The sequence below is a fragment of the Macaca thibetana genome, chromosome 1 (genome assembly GCF_024542745.1).
Source record: "Macaca thibetana thibetana isolate TM-01 chromosome 1, ASM2454274v1, whole genome shotgun sequence".
NCBI lineage: Eukaryota > Metazoa > Chordata > Mammalia > Primates > Cercopithecidae > Macaca > Macaca thibetana.
Genome location: NC_065578.1, coordinates 134,994,162 through 135,007,758, shown reverse-complemented (window position 1 = coordinate 135,007,758; position 13,597 = coordinate 134,994,162). Strand labels below are relative to the sequence as shown.

General features: G+C 49.8%; 2 protein-coding genes across 13 annotated transcripts in view; both read left to right on the top strand.

Moving 5' to 3' along the window:
- The window catches only part of GUK1 (guanylate kinase 1), a 359,169-nt gene that overhangs the window by 254,523 nt on the left and 91,049 nt on the right, over positions 1-13,597 (top strand). The window lies entirely within an intron of this gene.
- WNT3A (Wnt family member 3A) overlaps positions 1-13,597 on the top strand; it is a 53,343-nt gene that overhangs the window by 36,508 nt on the left and 3,238 nt on the right. Inside the window, exon 3 of the mRNA XM_050758342.1 lies at positions 7,556-7,821. Coding sequence (XP_050614299.1) covers positions 7,556-7,821 — 266 coding nt within the window. The remainder of the gene's footprint in view (positions 1-7,555; positions 7,822-13,597) is intronic.

Sequence of the window (13,597 nt, the reverse complement as noted above, 5' to 3'; positions counted from 1 at the left end):
GATGGATGGTGGATGATGCATGATAGATGAATGGATAGATGGAGGATGTAGATGACGGATGGATGAATGAACGAAAGGAAGGAAAGATAGATAATTGATACTTTGGATGAATTCAGTAAATAACTGCTAAATGAGATGACAACAAGTTTCTGGGAAAGATGGTTTTCCCAAGTGGAAGATACTTCCCTTACAGAACAATTTTGTTATGCGGTTTCCTTTCTTCTTCCTTTCTCTGACAACTGATTGCTGTGTTAGAATAAAAGTCTTGGGCCTGAATAGAGCAGGCCTTAGGTGACTCAAAAAATTCAACCAGGCTCCTTCCCAGGTGACTTGGCCAAATTGGCAGCATTTGTGTCTAAGCACCCTGCCTCCCAGTAGCCTGTGTCTCATTCCAGTGGGACCTCTGACAGTCCACTCTAATGAAGGCATTTTCCTGCTGACTGGGATGATTCCCTGGCCTTCTGGGATGGCTGGCACTTCCCACAGGCAAGATGCCTCTGTTTCACCCCCATAGATGCCTGTTGTGTCAACAAAAGCAGAAACCCCTGACAAAGGTGTTTGTGGCAGAGAACTTGGCTTCCGTGGAGGCTGGCTGCCAGGACTCCAGAGCCTGGATGTGAGCCCTGGCCTCAGGGGAGCCCTGAATCGGCTCCTCTGTAAACAGAGATGACTCTGGGCAGTGGTTCATAACCTGTGTGCTTCAAACGCCTGTGGAAATCTGATCAAAGCAATGTATTCTCTCTCCAGAACGACGCCCGTGCTCCCAGATATACCCCATCGTTTGTGCTATTTTGGGAGGGTAGTGAAAAGATTCCCCCTAGAACCTTGGGTGGAATCCATCCCATAGGCTTAAATCTCCTGTCGCTGTGGCTGCCACTTAGACATTCTGGGGGTCTTCCTTCTGTATGGTTTCAGGACATTTTTTAACTTTTTATTTATTTTATTTTATTATTTTTGTATCAGAGATGAGGTCTCATTCTGTCTCCCAGGCTGGAGTACAATGGTGTGAACACAGCTCACTACAGCCTTGAAGTCCTGGGCTCGAGCAATCCTCCTGCCTCAGCAGCCCGAGTAGCTAGGACTACAGATGCACGCCACCGTGTCCAGCTCATTTATGTTTATGTTTTTTTTTTTTTTTTAAAGAAAGGGGGTCTTGCTGTGTTGCCCAGGCTTAACTTTTTATTTTGAAATAACTTCAGACTTACATAAACATTGCAGGAGTGGCACTGAGAGCCCTGGGTCCCCTTGCCCAACCCTGTGGTACATAACCATGCCAATTGTTCAAAACTAAGTGTGTTCTATTCACCACACTCTGGATGTCACTCAGCTTTCCTTCATTTTTCTATCAAGATCCCTTTTCTGTCCCAGAACCCCTTCCTGGGTCCCTTGTCACTTTTGGTGATGCCATGCCTCTGGCTCCTCCGCTCTTCCCTGTCCCTCATGCCCCTGAGACCTCTGAGGAGCACAATTAGGCATTTTGCAGAACAGCCATCAATTTGGGTTGGTCTGATGTCTCCCGACAATTAGATGCAGGCTGTGCATTTTGGGCGAGAATACCTCGAAGGCTGTATGTGGCCTTCATGCATCATCCCTGGAGCCACATGGTATTGTGTGTCCCATTTCCGGCAAGGTTAACTCAGTCCCCAGCATAAGGTGGCATCTGCCAGACTTCTCCAGTGCACAATTAAGGCTTTTCCCATTGTGCTTGATAAACACTGTGAGCAGTTCTGGAACTGTTTGGAGACCTTGTGGCTTCAACTTTAATGCAGCCTCTCTTTGCCAGAACACAGGGTCTCATGCTTTTCTGGCCTGTGGTCTTTCAGCCTGCAGCTTCTACTTTGGCCTCGGATGAGGGTGTCTGTCCTGGGATCCAAGCCTCTCTGCAGAGACTTCTTGTCTTCAGTCTTCACCAGTAAATTGAAGGCCTGCACCAGGGTTTTCACACCTGGCAGGGAGCTCCACCTCCACACGTGATGGAAGGGAAAATCAAGGTTCAGCCAGCTGGTGACCAAACTGAGCAAGAATTAGCTCTTTTCTCTCCAAGTGGAAGCCTTGAGCACCACCTGCCCTTGCCCTTGAGTGTGTCTGGCTATTGGGACTGTTTGCCTGAGTTTTGATAAGCAGGGATCTCCAAGCCCTTGTTATGGGTAGGGCATGAGTGAGGCAGAGAGCCCTAGCCTCAGGCTCTGGTTCTCCTCTTATCAGAAGCTCAGGAGCAAGAGGGAGGGGCTGGCCTTGGAGACAGACTCCTGTAGTAGCCAGCCCACCAGGTGGGAAGGCAGGCTCAGCTGGAGTAGGGTATTCAGGGCGTGGGATGTCCAGGCCATTTGGGAGTGAGAGGGTCCAGCCAGGAGGGCAGGTGGAGCTGTGTGCCATGCGTGAGGCCAGGAGCACCCAGGACACTCCTCAACCCTGCCCTCTCAAGCTGCCCTGGAAGGGAAGCAGGGCAGATGGCAGGGGAGGGGTGCTGACTAGGGAGCAGACGACCTGAGGACGACAAGAAGAGGCCTCAGGCCTGGAGGCACAGAGAGGAAGTGCTCTGCATCCAGCCACACGTATATTCACTCAGGGGCAGTGGGTTCAGCAAAGGCCCCTCCAGGCCTGTCTGTGAACTGATCAGTTGTGTCAGGGAAGTAACATGGGGTTGGGGGTGGCGGCTTCAAGTTTCCTGGAGAGGTGAGGAGGAGGTGGTTGCCTAGCTGCTCCCTGGGAAAGGAAAGAGCAGAAGTTGCATGATGGGCCTGGGTGACCATCTGCACCCAGGGGCAAGGGTGGGCCTGCTGTGGGTAGGCTCAGACCCTCCTGGTTCCCTGACTCAGCCCAGGGCTCCTGCCCTTCACTCTGGCCCCAGGAAATATCTATGGGCTGTGCCTTGTGCTCCAGATTGGAAATAAAAGGTATGCCAAACAGTTCCTGCCCCTAGGCAGCCAGGACTGGGGAGGGAGTCAGTGGGCAAATCTTCCTGGTTGGGGAGGGGCAGCCAGGTGTAGAGGACACCCAGTCCCTGGCCGCTCCCCTCAGAGCAGGCAGGGGCACAGCAGGTCCAACCTGAGCCAAGTAAGGAACTGGAAAGAGCCCAAGGGGAGGACAAAGGGCTGAGTGCGGCCTGAGGCCAGGGAGCGGCATTGAGGTCAGGAGAGGAGATAGATCCAGAGGGGGCCTGGCATGTTCAGATTGGCATTGGGCAAAGACCTCAGCCTGCAGAGAGTGTGTTTCGAGGGAGAGGTGTACATCTGTGTGTATGCATGTGTTTGCGTGTGGTGGGTTGTGGATGCATATGTGCATCCATGGGAGGTGTGCATGTGTGTGGTGTGTATGGTGTGCATGCATGCATATGTATATGTGTGCGCATGTGTGTGTGTGCACGTGCATGGGGCATGCATGTGGGGGAGTGTGCATGTATGTGCGTGTGTATTCATGTATGTGTATGTGTTGTGTGGTGTGTGTGTATTTGTGTGTGTGCATGTGTGTGTGGTGGGGTGTGTATATGTGGGGGGTGTGCATGCATGTGTGTGCATGTGTATGGTATGTGTGGTATGCCTGCATGGTGTGCATGTGTGTGTGGGATGTGCATGTATGTGAGTGCACGTGTATGCTGTGCTTGCATGCATGTGTATATGTGTTCATGCATGTAGTGGGGTGTGCATGTGTGCTTAGGTATGTGGTGGGGTGTGCATGTGTGTGCATGTATGATGTGTGCATGTGTTTGGTGTACATGCCTATATGTGTGTGTTTGCATGTGTGCGTGCATGTGCATCAGGTGGGGTGTGCATGCGTGTATGGTATGCATGGGTCTGTGTGTGCGTGCATCTGTCCATGTGGCTGTGCATGCATGTGGTGGAAGGAGGAAGCTGGAAGCTGGGGCCTCCTAGGGGCCTCTTCATGGCAAGGTGGGAGATGGACCCACAGATAAGAACCAGGAGGGGCAAATTGGCTGAGAGGCCCACCTGGGAAGGCCACCTGGGAAGGCCAGAGTAGCTTGGGCAACTGGGGCTGTTTCAGGACTGGACAGTCTCTGACCAGCAAGCAGAGCCCTTCCTGAGCTGGTGGTGGGAAGTGGATACAGAAGAAATGGAGAGTTTTCTTCTGGGCTTGTGGCTGGATGCAGTGGGTGTCCAGGCCTGACTTGGACAGGGCCCTAGGGAGGGGATGGGGCTGCTGGGACCTGCCATCAGGGAGCTGTTGGCCAATCCACAGAAGAGTCAACCAAAGCAGGCCCAAAGGGCTCAGGGGGCTTTGCTAGCAGCCAGGGGGACGGGGGACGCCAGTGCAAAGCCACAGCCTCGAATACCTTCTACTTTGTATGTTCTTGGTACGGGAGCAAACGTGCGTTCTTCTGTGCTGGTTGTGTGTGGATGTGTGTTGGGCTGTGCGGGAACGTCTGAGTGTGTGCACACTCACTCATGCCTTTCTGTCCCTGCCGGCCTGGGCTCAAGGACATCACAAGCCCCAGGGGCTGCTCTCTCAGTCCTCTCCTAGGCAGCCTGCAACCACATGCCTGTGTTCCTGAGTTACGCCATTCTTGCAATGCTATAAAGAAACACTTGAGTCTGGCAATTTATAAGAAAAGATGTTTAATTGGCTCACGGCACTGCAGGCTGCACAGGAAGTGTGGCTCTTGCTTCTGCTTCTAGGAGGCTAGGAAGCTTTCAATCATGGCGGAAGGCAAAGGGGGAGCAGGCATGTCACATGGTGAGAGCAGCAGCGGGAGAGAGTGTGGGGGAGGAGGTGCCACACACTTTTAAACAACAAGATCTTGCAAGAACTCACTTGTAATCTCGACGATAGCACTAAGCCATGGGACCCACCCCCCATGACCCAGTCACCTCTACCAGGCCCCACCGCAGCCCTGGATATCACGCTTTAACATGAGATCTGGGCGGGGACAAATATCCAGACTACATCAGCCCCATCCACCGGAGGATGAAAGCTCTCTGGATATCCAGGTGTCAGAGGAGGTCACAGCCCCCTATGATGACTCTGTTGTGACCCTGAGGGGACCATTGCAGGCCTTTACCAAGGAGGAGCAGGGGGACACAGTGGGACACAGCCCTGTATCCCCCGCCTTGATCCATGGGAGGACCCTGGCTCCAGGAGAACCTCAGGCTTCCTTCTGTCCCCATCGAGAGGGCCCATCAGAGCTCCCTTCTCCCTCCTGCTCTCCCAGGGCCTCGAGGGGAGAGAGAAGGTCAGAGCCAAGGAAAGGTGGGGGCTCAGGACCCTCCCACAACAGAAGCAGAGACACGCAGGAACCTGTCCCAGGACACACCCAGCCCCCTGAGGCCAGGCTGAGGCTCAGGGGCTCCAAAGCCCAGGTGTCTTCTTGCTAGGTCTGTAAGATCCCTGCCCAGTAGCAGGTCGGGCTCTTTCCTGTTGCCTCCCCAGCTCAGACTGCAATGCTTGGCAAATAGCAGGCACTCTGTTCCTCACCTGTGTTGGAGGGTGGGTCCAAAGTGAGTGCCTGTCTTTTTTTTATTTTGTTTTTTTGAGACAGGTTCTCACTCTGTTGCCCAGGCTGGAGTGCAGTGGTGTAATCATACCTCACTGCAGCCTCGAACTCTTGAACTCAAGTGATCTTCCTGCCTCAGCCTCCTGAGTAGCTGGGATTATAGGCCCCCAGCCTTTTATCAATGAAAACAGGGCCTGGCCAGGCCCACCCCTCTCCTCGTGCCCTTGCAGAAGTGTCTGCATACACCCACCCCAAGACACGGCTCATTCTTTCAACTTGTCTGGGGAAGCCTGGCTGGGGGTCTGGCCTTTGCAAAGCCCACACCACCCCTCATTCCCAGCCCTCTGATCCTAGCCTCCAGAGCTTTCTCCTAAATTCCAGCCCTCCCCAACCACCCTTCTGCACAAGCAATGCCACTTCCCCAACTCAGCCTCTATTTCCCTTTTTGGGGAAGAAGGAAGCTGTGTACAAGGACCCAGGCAGCTCCAATGTCAGCAGCGGCAGACACCCTGCAGCCTTCCAAGCTGTAGGCAGGGGCATTTGGGTCACTGGGGCTGGCCCTGGGGAGGCAGGCGCTCGAGGCCACTGGTCTTGAGAAGATTCCAGAAGAGGTGGCCGTACGGCTCAGCCATGCAAGTGCCGGTGCTTGGGGTGGAGGAAGGAAATGGCAAGAGGCACAGCAGAGGTGGGCGTGTGCGGGGTGGAGCCACACTCTGGGGTCTGCACCCCAGGCTGTCTGGGCAGCAGAAGGAAGTGGCTCTTGTCTGGTTTTACCTGTCTTCATTCAGTTGTATGATTATTTTGAGATCCTTCATGCTATTTTTCTTGTTATTCCTAAATTAAATGCTGTTATGGACTTGCCACTGTTTTTTAACCATCCCTGTTGATGGACATTGGGGTACTTCCAGTTTATGGCTTGTGTGAACATTTGCTTACAAATCTGTGCACAGACACAGGTTTCCTCTGGGGCAAGCCTAACGGCTGGTGTACGTTTACCCTTGAAGACACTGCCAAAGCGCCTTCCAAGAGGATTGCACCTTTCCCCTCCATCCAGCTGTGAATAAGGGTCAGGGTCTGATTTCTCCACATCCTTGCCAACACTTGCTACTCTTTGACCCTTTGATTGCAGCTGTCCCCGTAGGTGTGAGGCAACCCCTCATTGGGTTTTTTGATTTGCATATCCCCAGGATGGGTGATGTCGACGATCTTTCCAGGTACACGCTGGCCTTCCTTGTGCCTTTTTTTTAAAGACAGGGTCTTGCTCTATCACCCAGGCTGGAGTGTGATCATAGCAGCCTCAAACTCCTGGGCTCTAGCAATCCTCCCACCTCCACTTCCTGAATAGCTGGGACTACAGGCGCACACCACTGCACCTTGCTAATTTTTAAATATTCTTGTAGAGATGGGGTCTCGCTACATTGCCAAGGCTGGTCTCAAACTCCTGGGCTCAAGCAATCCTCCCACCTCCACCTCCCAAAGGGCTGGGATTACAGGTATAAGCCACCTTGCCCAGCTGTTTGTTTTTTGAGACAGGGCTGGAATGCAGTGGTGCTATCATGGCTCACTGCAGCCTCAACTTCCTGGGCTCAAGTGATCCTCCCGCCTCAGCCTCCCAAGTAGCTGGGGCCACACCCAGTTAATATTTTTAATTTTTGTAGAGATGGGGTCTTGCTATGTTGAAAAGGCTGTCCTGGTCTCAAGCAGTCCTTCTACCATACCCTCTCAAAGTGCTGGGATTACAGGCATGAGCCACTGTACCTAGCCAAAGTTGATTGTTAAAAAGAGCCTGGTACCAACCTCCCCTCTCTCTGGCTTCTGTCACCATATAATTTCTTGCACACACTGGCTCCCCTTTACCCGCCCCCCCACCCCGCTTTCCCTTCTGCCACAAGTAGAAACAGCCTGAGGCCCTTGCCAGAGGCAGTTGCTGGAGCCATACTCTGTGTAGCCTGTAGATCCGTGAACCAAGTAAGCCTCTTTGCCTTATACACCACCCAACCTCAGGAGTTCCTTTACAGCAATGCAAATGGGCTAAGACCCCTGCCCTGCTCAAGGCGGTCCTTTGAGCTGAGCCCTGTTAACCCTGCATCTCTCCTTTCTCTACAGCTACGAGGGAGTCAGCCTTTGTCCACGCCATTGCCTCAGCTGGTGTGGCCTTTGCGGTGACACGCTCATGTGCAGAGGGCACGGCCACCATCTGTGGCTGCAGCAGCCGCCACCAGGGCTCACCAGGCAAGGGCTGGAAGTGGGGTGGCTGTAGCGAGGACATCGAGTTTGGTGGGATGGTGTCTCGGGAGTTCGCCGACGCCCGGGAGAACCGGCCAGATGCCCGCTCAGCCATGAACCGCCACAACAATGAGGCTGGGCGCCAGGTAGGTTCACTGCCTGCAAGGGTGCTTGGGAAAAAGGAGCCTCTTCAACAGGGTGTGTGCCCTGGTTCCTTGGGGCATATGGCAGGATGGTGGCCAGGCTGAGGGTCTTCTCAACTCCTGCCTGGGGTGTGCAAAGCTTAGCACCATCCAGCTGCACCACAGCATCCAGTGCGCTCCTGGGGATGGCGAGCCCACGTGTGGACTGGGGTAGCCAAGAAGGAGGGAGGAGGCAAAGGCCTGGTCAACAGGAGCCCCTGCAGAGCCCAGGGTTGGAGACAGCCAGGCAGCCACAGAGATGGGGAGGAATTCTGCAATGAGGAAATGCACACAAGGTGACCCAATGTTAAGGACAGTTGGCAGTAATTTAGGGGGAGGGAGGCTGGGAGAGCCTCCCAGGCAGCCTGGAGGTGAAAGACGACAAGCGACTTGGTCTGGGCAGAGTACAGAGTGTAATGGAAAAAAGAACATCTTGATGTGGAGAGGCCAACCCAGACCAAGCCGTGTAAAGCTTCGTGAGCCTGTGTCTTAGTCTGTCTGTGCTGCTACAACAAAATACCTTAGACTGGATAATTTATAAACAATGGAAGTTTAGTACTCACAGTTCTGGAGACTGGGAAGTTCAAAGTCATGGTACCAGCAGATTCCTTGTCCAGTGAGGGCCTGCTCCTCATGGATGATGCCTTCTGTTTCCTCACTCAGGGTGTGGATCTCTCTGGGGTTACTTTTATAAGGGCACTGTTTTAGGCCATTCTTGCATTGCTACCCAAGACTGGGTAATTTATAAAGAAGAGAGGTTTAATTGGCTCACAGATCTGCAGGCTGCACAAGCTTGGTAACAGCATCTGCTCAGCTTCTTGGGAGGCCTCAGGGAGATTTTACACATGGCAGAAGGTGGAGTGGTAGCAGGCACGTCACATGGGCCAGAGCAGAAGCAAGGAAGACAGAGTGGGGGCGAGGTCACCACACACAGATCTTGTGTGAACTCACTCACTATCATGAGGACAGCACCAAGCCATTCATGATGGATCTGCCCCCATAACCCAAACACCTCCTGCCAGGTCCCACGCCCAACACTGGGGATTACACTTCAACATGAAATTTGGAGGGGACACAGATCCAAACCATATCAGGCACGAATCCCATTCACGATGTTCCACCCTCATGACTCAACTTGATCACCTTCTAAAGGCTCTACCTCTTAATGTTGTCACCTTGAGGGTAAAGATTTCTTTTTTGGGGGGGGGGGTGGGGACACACAGTCTCGCTGGAGTAGTGGCATCATCTCAGTTCACTGCAGCCTCCATGTCCCGGGTTCGAGCGATTCTCCTGCCTCAGCCTTCTGAGTAGCTGGGACTGTAGGCGCATGCCATCACACCCGGCTAATTTTTGTATTTTTAGTGGAGATGGGGTTTACCATGTTGGCCAGGCTGGTCTTGAGTTTTTGACCTCAAGTGATCCACCCACCTCGGCCTCCCAAAGTGCTGTGATTACAGGTGTGAGCCACTGTGCCCAGCCGAGGGTAAAGATTTTAACCCACGAATTTTTGAGGAACACAAACATTCAGACCACAGCAGCTTGTTAGAAAGGACTTGGTCAGAAGATCGGTGGATTACCAAGAGAGGAAATATGGCTGATGGTCAGTGACGGGTATAAGGACCAAGTGGCATCCACAGGATTTAGCAACATGAAGATGGCAGCTGGCCTTGGCTGTAGAATCAGGGGATCACACAGGGGTGAAGAGTGAACAGGGGATATTCACCTTTTAACAGTGAGGAACTAGATAACTCAGACTAATCTTCCTACGGAAGACAACTTCAGATGCAGGATGAACTATAAAAAGCACCCTGTTAAAAGTGTGGAGTCCCCATAATTACACGATTCATGATAGATGAGGCAGTGCAGTGCCATGGGAGGAATGCGCTTTTCAATAAATGGTGCTCAGTCAACTGGGTGGTGTTATGGTCTGGATGTGTCTCCCAAAATTCATATATTGTAAGTGTGATCCCCAGTGCAACAGTCTGGAGAGGGGGCACCTAATAAGAGGTGTTTAGGTCATGAGGGCCTTGCCCTCATGAAGGGACCAATGCTGCTGTAAAAGGGCTTGCAGAAGAGGATGTCTCTCTCTCTCTCTCTCTCTCTCTCTCTCTCTCACCTTCCTGCCATATGAGGACATGATGTTCCTCCCTTCTGGAGGACGTGGCATTCATTCAGGGTGCCCTCATGGAAGTAGATAAACCAAGCCATAACCTGCCAGCACCTTGATCTTAGATTTCCCAGCGTCCCAAACCATGAAAGAATACATTTATGAATTACTCAGTCTCAGGTGTTATGTTGTAGCAATACAGCATTGACTAAGACAGATAGCAACATGGAAAAAACATAACCCTGGCTTGCTACCTCACATCATCTGTAAAAATCAATTATAAATCCCAGTGGGAAAGGTAAAACAATGAAACTTTTACAAGAAAATATATAATATCTTTGTGATCTTAAGAGTAGGCAAAGGCGTCTTAAACAGTCCAAAAAACACTCACATTGAAAGAGAAGTGGAATAACAGACTATATTCAAATTAAGAAACTTGATCCATAAAAACACACCACTATGGGATTGAAAAGGCAACCCATAGAGGAGGACACATTCACATACATACATCCACATTCACATGTGCAGCAAATGTAGAGAAGCTACAGTAGGAAAATAACTCTGCAGACTAAGAAGAAAAAGATAGACAAACCAATGGGAAAATTGGCCAAAAAATTAAAAGCCATGTTATGAAAGAAAATATAGAAATTCTAGTACTTACACAAAAGGTGCTCAATGTTATGAGTCATCAAGAAAATGCTGTGAGAATCTATGTCCTGGAAAGACAGAGAGGAGGATGGGGGTTTCTAGACACTGGTGTTCTGGGGCAGGTAATTCGTAAAATTTTGTATATTTTGCACTTATGACACATATACTTTTTTGTATGTCTATTATACTTCCATAAAATGATTTTTAAGTGTCAAATAACTGACCATTTAGTGAGGAATTAACAGCCCCTGATCCAAGAGAAAATCCCAAGCCTGGTACCTGGGGTAGCTTTTGTCTAGGGTCCATTTGCTGACCTGGAAGAGACTACAGAGGTTGCACTGCATTTCCAGCAGACTCACAGAGCTAAGGGGCCCACCAAGGGTGGGATCTCTGGTAAATCCTTCCTCAGTGTAGGCTGTGACCCCGAAGAGCAAAGCCAAGCCAGAAGTAGTCTTGCCCTGTGCACATGGGCAGACTAGAAATCTCTCAAAACCTGAACTTGGATTAAGGTAATCCCAAATTGCTGGTACTCCCATACACTGGAAAAAGCAGACAAAATCCTCTTTGGAGAAGGGCGATATCCCTCCTCTAAGCCTATAAACGTTTCTATAATAATTTTTTAGAAAACACAATGTTGGCTGGGCGCAGTGGCTCATGCCTGTAATCCCAGCACTTTAAGAGGCTGAGGCGGGCGGATCATGAGGTCAGGAGATTGAGACCATCCTGGCTAACATGGTGAAACTCGTCTCTACTACAAAATACAAAAAAAAAAAAAATTAGCCGGGCATGGTGGCGGGCGCCTGTAGTCCCAGCTACTCGGGAGGCTGAGGCAGGAGAATGGCATGAACCCAGGAGGCAGAGCTTGCAGTGAGCCAAGATCATGCCACTGCACTCCAGCCTGGGTGACAAAGCAAGACTCTGCCTCCAAAAAAAAAAAAAAAAGAAAACACAATGTCCAGCACACAATCAAAGATAATCTATCACATGATCTGATGATACAATGAGTTTAATCAGAAAAAATAAAAAAACAGAAACAAGTACACAGGAAATTCAGATACTGGAATTATTAGACACAGACTTTGAGGGGGAAAATGCTGGAATTATTAGACACAGACTTTGAGGGGGAAAATGCTTACTTAGGTTCCCAAGGCTAAAACACAAGTGTGAACATTGCAGCAGGAAACTAGAAACTATAAAAAGAATATAATAGGCCGGGCATGGTGGCTCACACCTGTGATCCCAGCACTTTGGGAGGCCAAGGCAGGTGGATCACCTGAGGTCAGGAGTTCGAGACCAGCCTGACCAACATGGAGATTCCCCATCTCTACTAAAAATACAAAATTAGCTGGGTGTGGTAGTGCATGCCTGTAATCCCAGCTACTTGGGAGGCTGAGCCAAGAGAATCACTTGAATCCAGGAGGCAGAGGTTGCGGTGAGCCGAGAGTGTACCATTACACTCCAGCCTGGGCAACAAGAGTGAAACTCCATCTCAAAAAAATAATAATAATAGATTTGGAAAAGAATTACATATAAATTGCAGAACAAATAAAGACTTCCAGTTAAAGATGAGAAGCTGAACACTTCCGTCTGCACTCTCCTGGAACCCACTAAAATAACAATAAATTAATTTTAAAATAAATAGATATGTAGAGATAAATATAAATAAAATATAAATAGATATAAATAGAGACAGGTAATAGTAGATATAGATGACAGATATAAATGGATATAAATAGTGCATAGAGATTATACATAGATATACATGCTAATATAGATAGATAGGATGTATGGATAAATAGATTAGATAGATGGATGAATAGATAGAGATGGATACTCGTGAGAATACAGAAAATAAAGAGGAAACAATGCTAACAAAACTTTGAAAGCTAAAAGCAGATAGATGAATCCTCAAGCGGACCCAAGAAAACTGAGTCTTAAGCCAGTAGAGGAGAAATTTGAGAACCAGTCTAGGAATTCCCAGTATCTGATATCTTGATAAGTTGAGATAAATATGGGACTGAAAACAGGAAGATTGGTTGAAAGGTGATTTTCAGAGTCCTTTATAGCCCACTCACTCCACTACCCAACTCTTTGTAGCCAAGCAGCAGCCTCTCCTTTCCCTGTGGCTGAAGTCTGGAGGTTTGTTTTCTGCAAAGCAGAGGTCTCTGATCTGAGGGACGCCAAGCACATCTCAGAGTAAAGCTTCCAAAGTGAAAATTTTCTCTCTACATATGGAAGTTCATGCCTTTCTCTCTCCTCCTGATTTCCTAATGCTAGCTGTGAACCCTAGTTATCCTCCAGGCAAGAGGATGGAAGATTCTGCTCTGGGGACTCTGACCAACTCAAAAGAGACTTCAAGACAGTGACTTGTGGAAGGTCCCAATAAAGCAATGCAGCTAGATCACTCTATAGAGAGGACCAAAACTGACAAGTCTCTCCCATGTACAGGAACTTCCAATAAGATTTTTAGTGTCCCATGTTTAAATATGAGCAGACAGCCAAGGATCATCAGACCTCTAAGGAAGGCCTCTAACAACAACAATGGCAGAGTCCAAAACAAACAAACTCAAACAAAATTTATGGGAAAGAGACATTGTAAAGAGAGATGAAACTTCAAAGGATGATCATTAATATCCCCAAAGAGATAAAACACTATATCCATGAAATTGGAACAGGATGGTAATTTTAAACATTCAGGTTACAAAAGAGCTCTTAGAAATTAAAAATATGGGCCGGGCGCGGTGGCTCAAGCCTGTAATCCCAGCACTTTGGGAGGCCGAGACGGGCGGATCACGAGGTCAGGAGATCGAGACCATCCTGGCTGACACGGTGAAACCCTGTCTCTACTAAAAAATACAAAAAAACTAGCCGGGCGAGGTGGCAGGCGCCTGTAGTCCCAGCTACTCGGGAGGCTGAGGCAGGAGAATGGCGTGAACCCGGGAGGCGGAGCTTGCAGTAAGCCAAGATCACGCCACTGCACTCTAG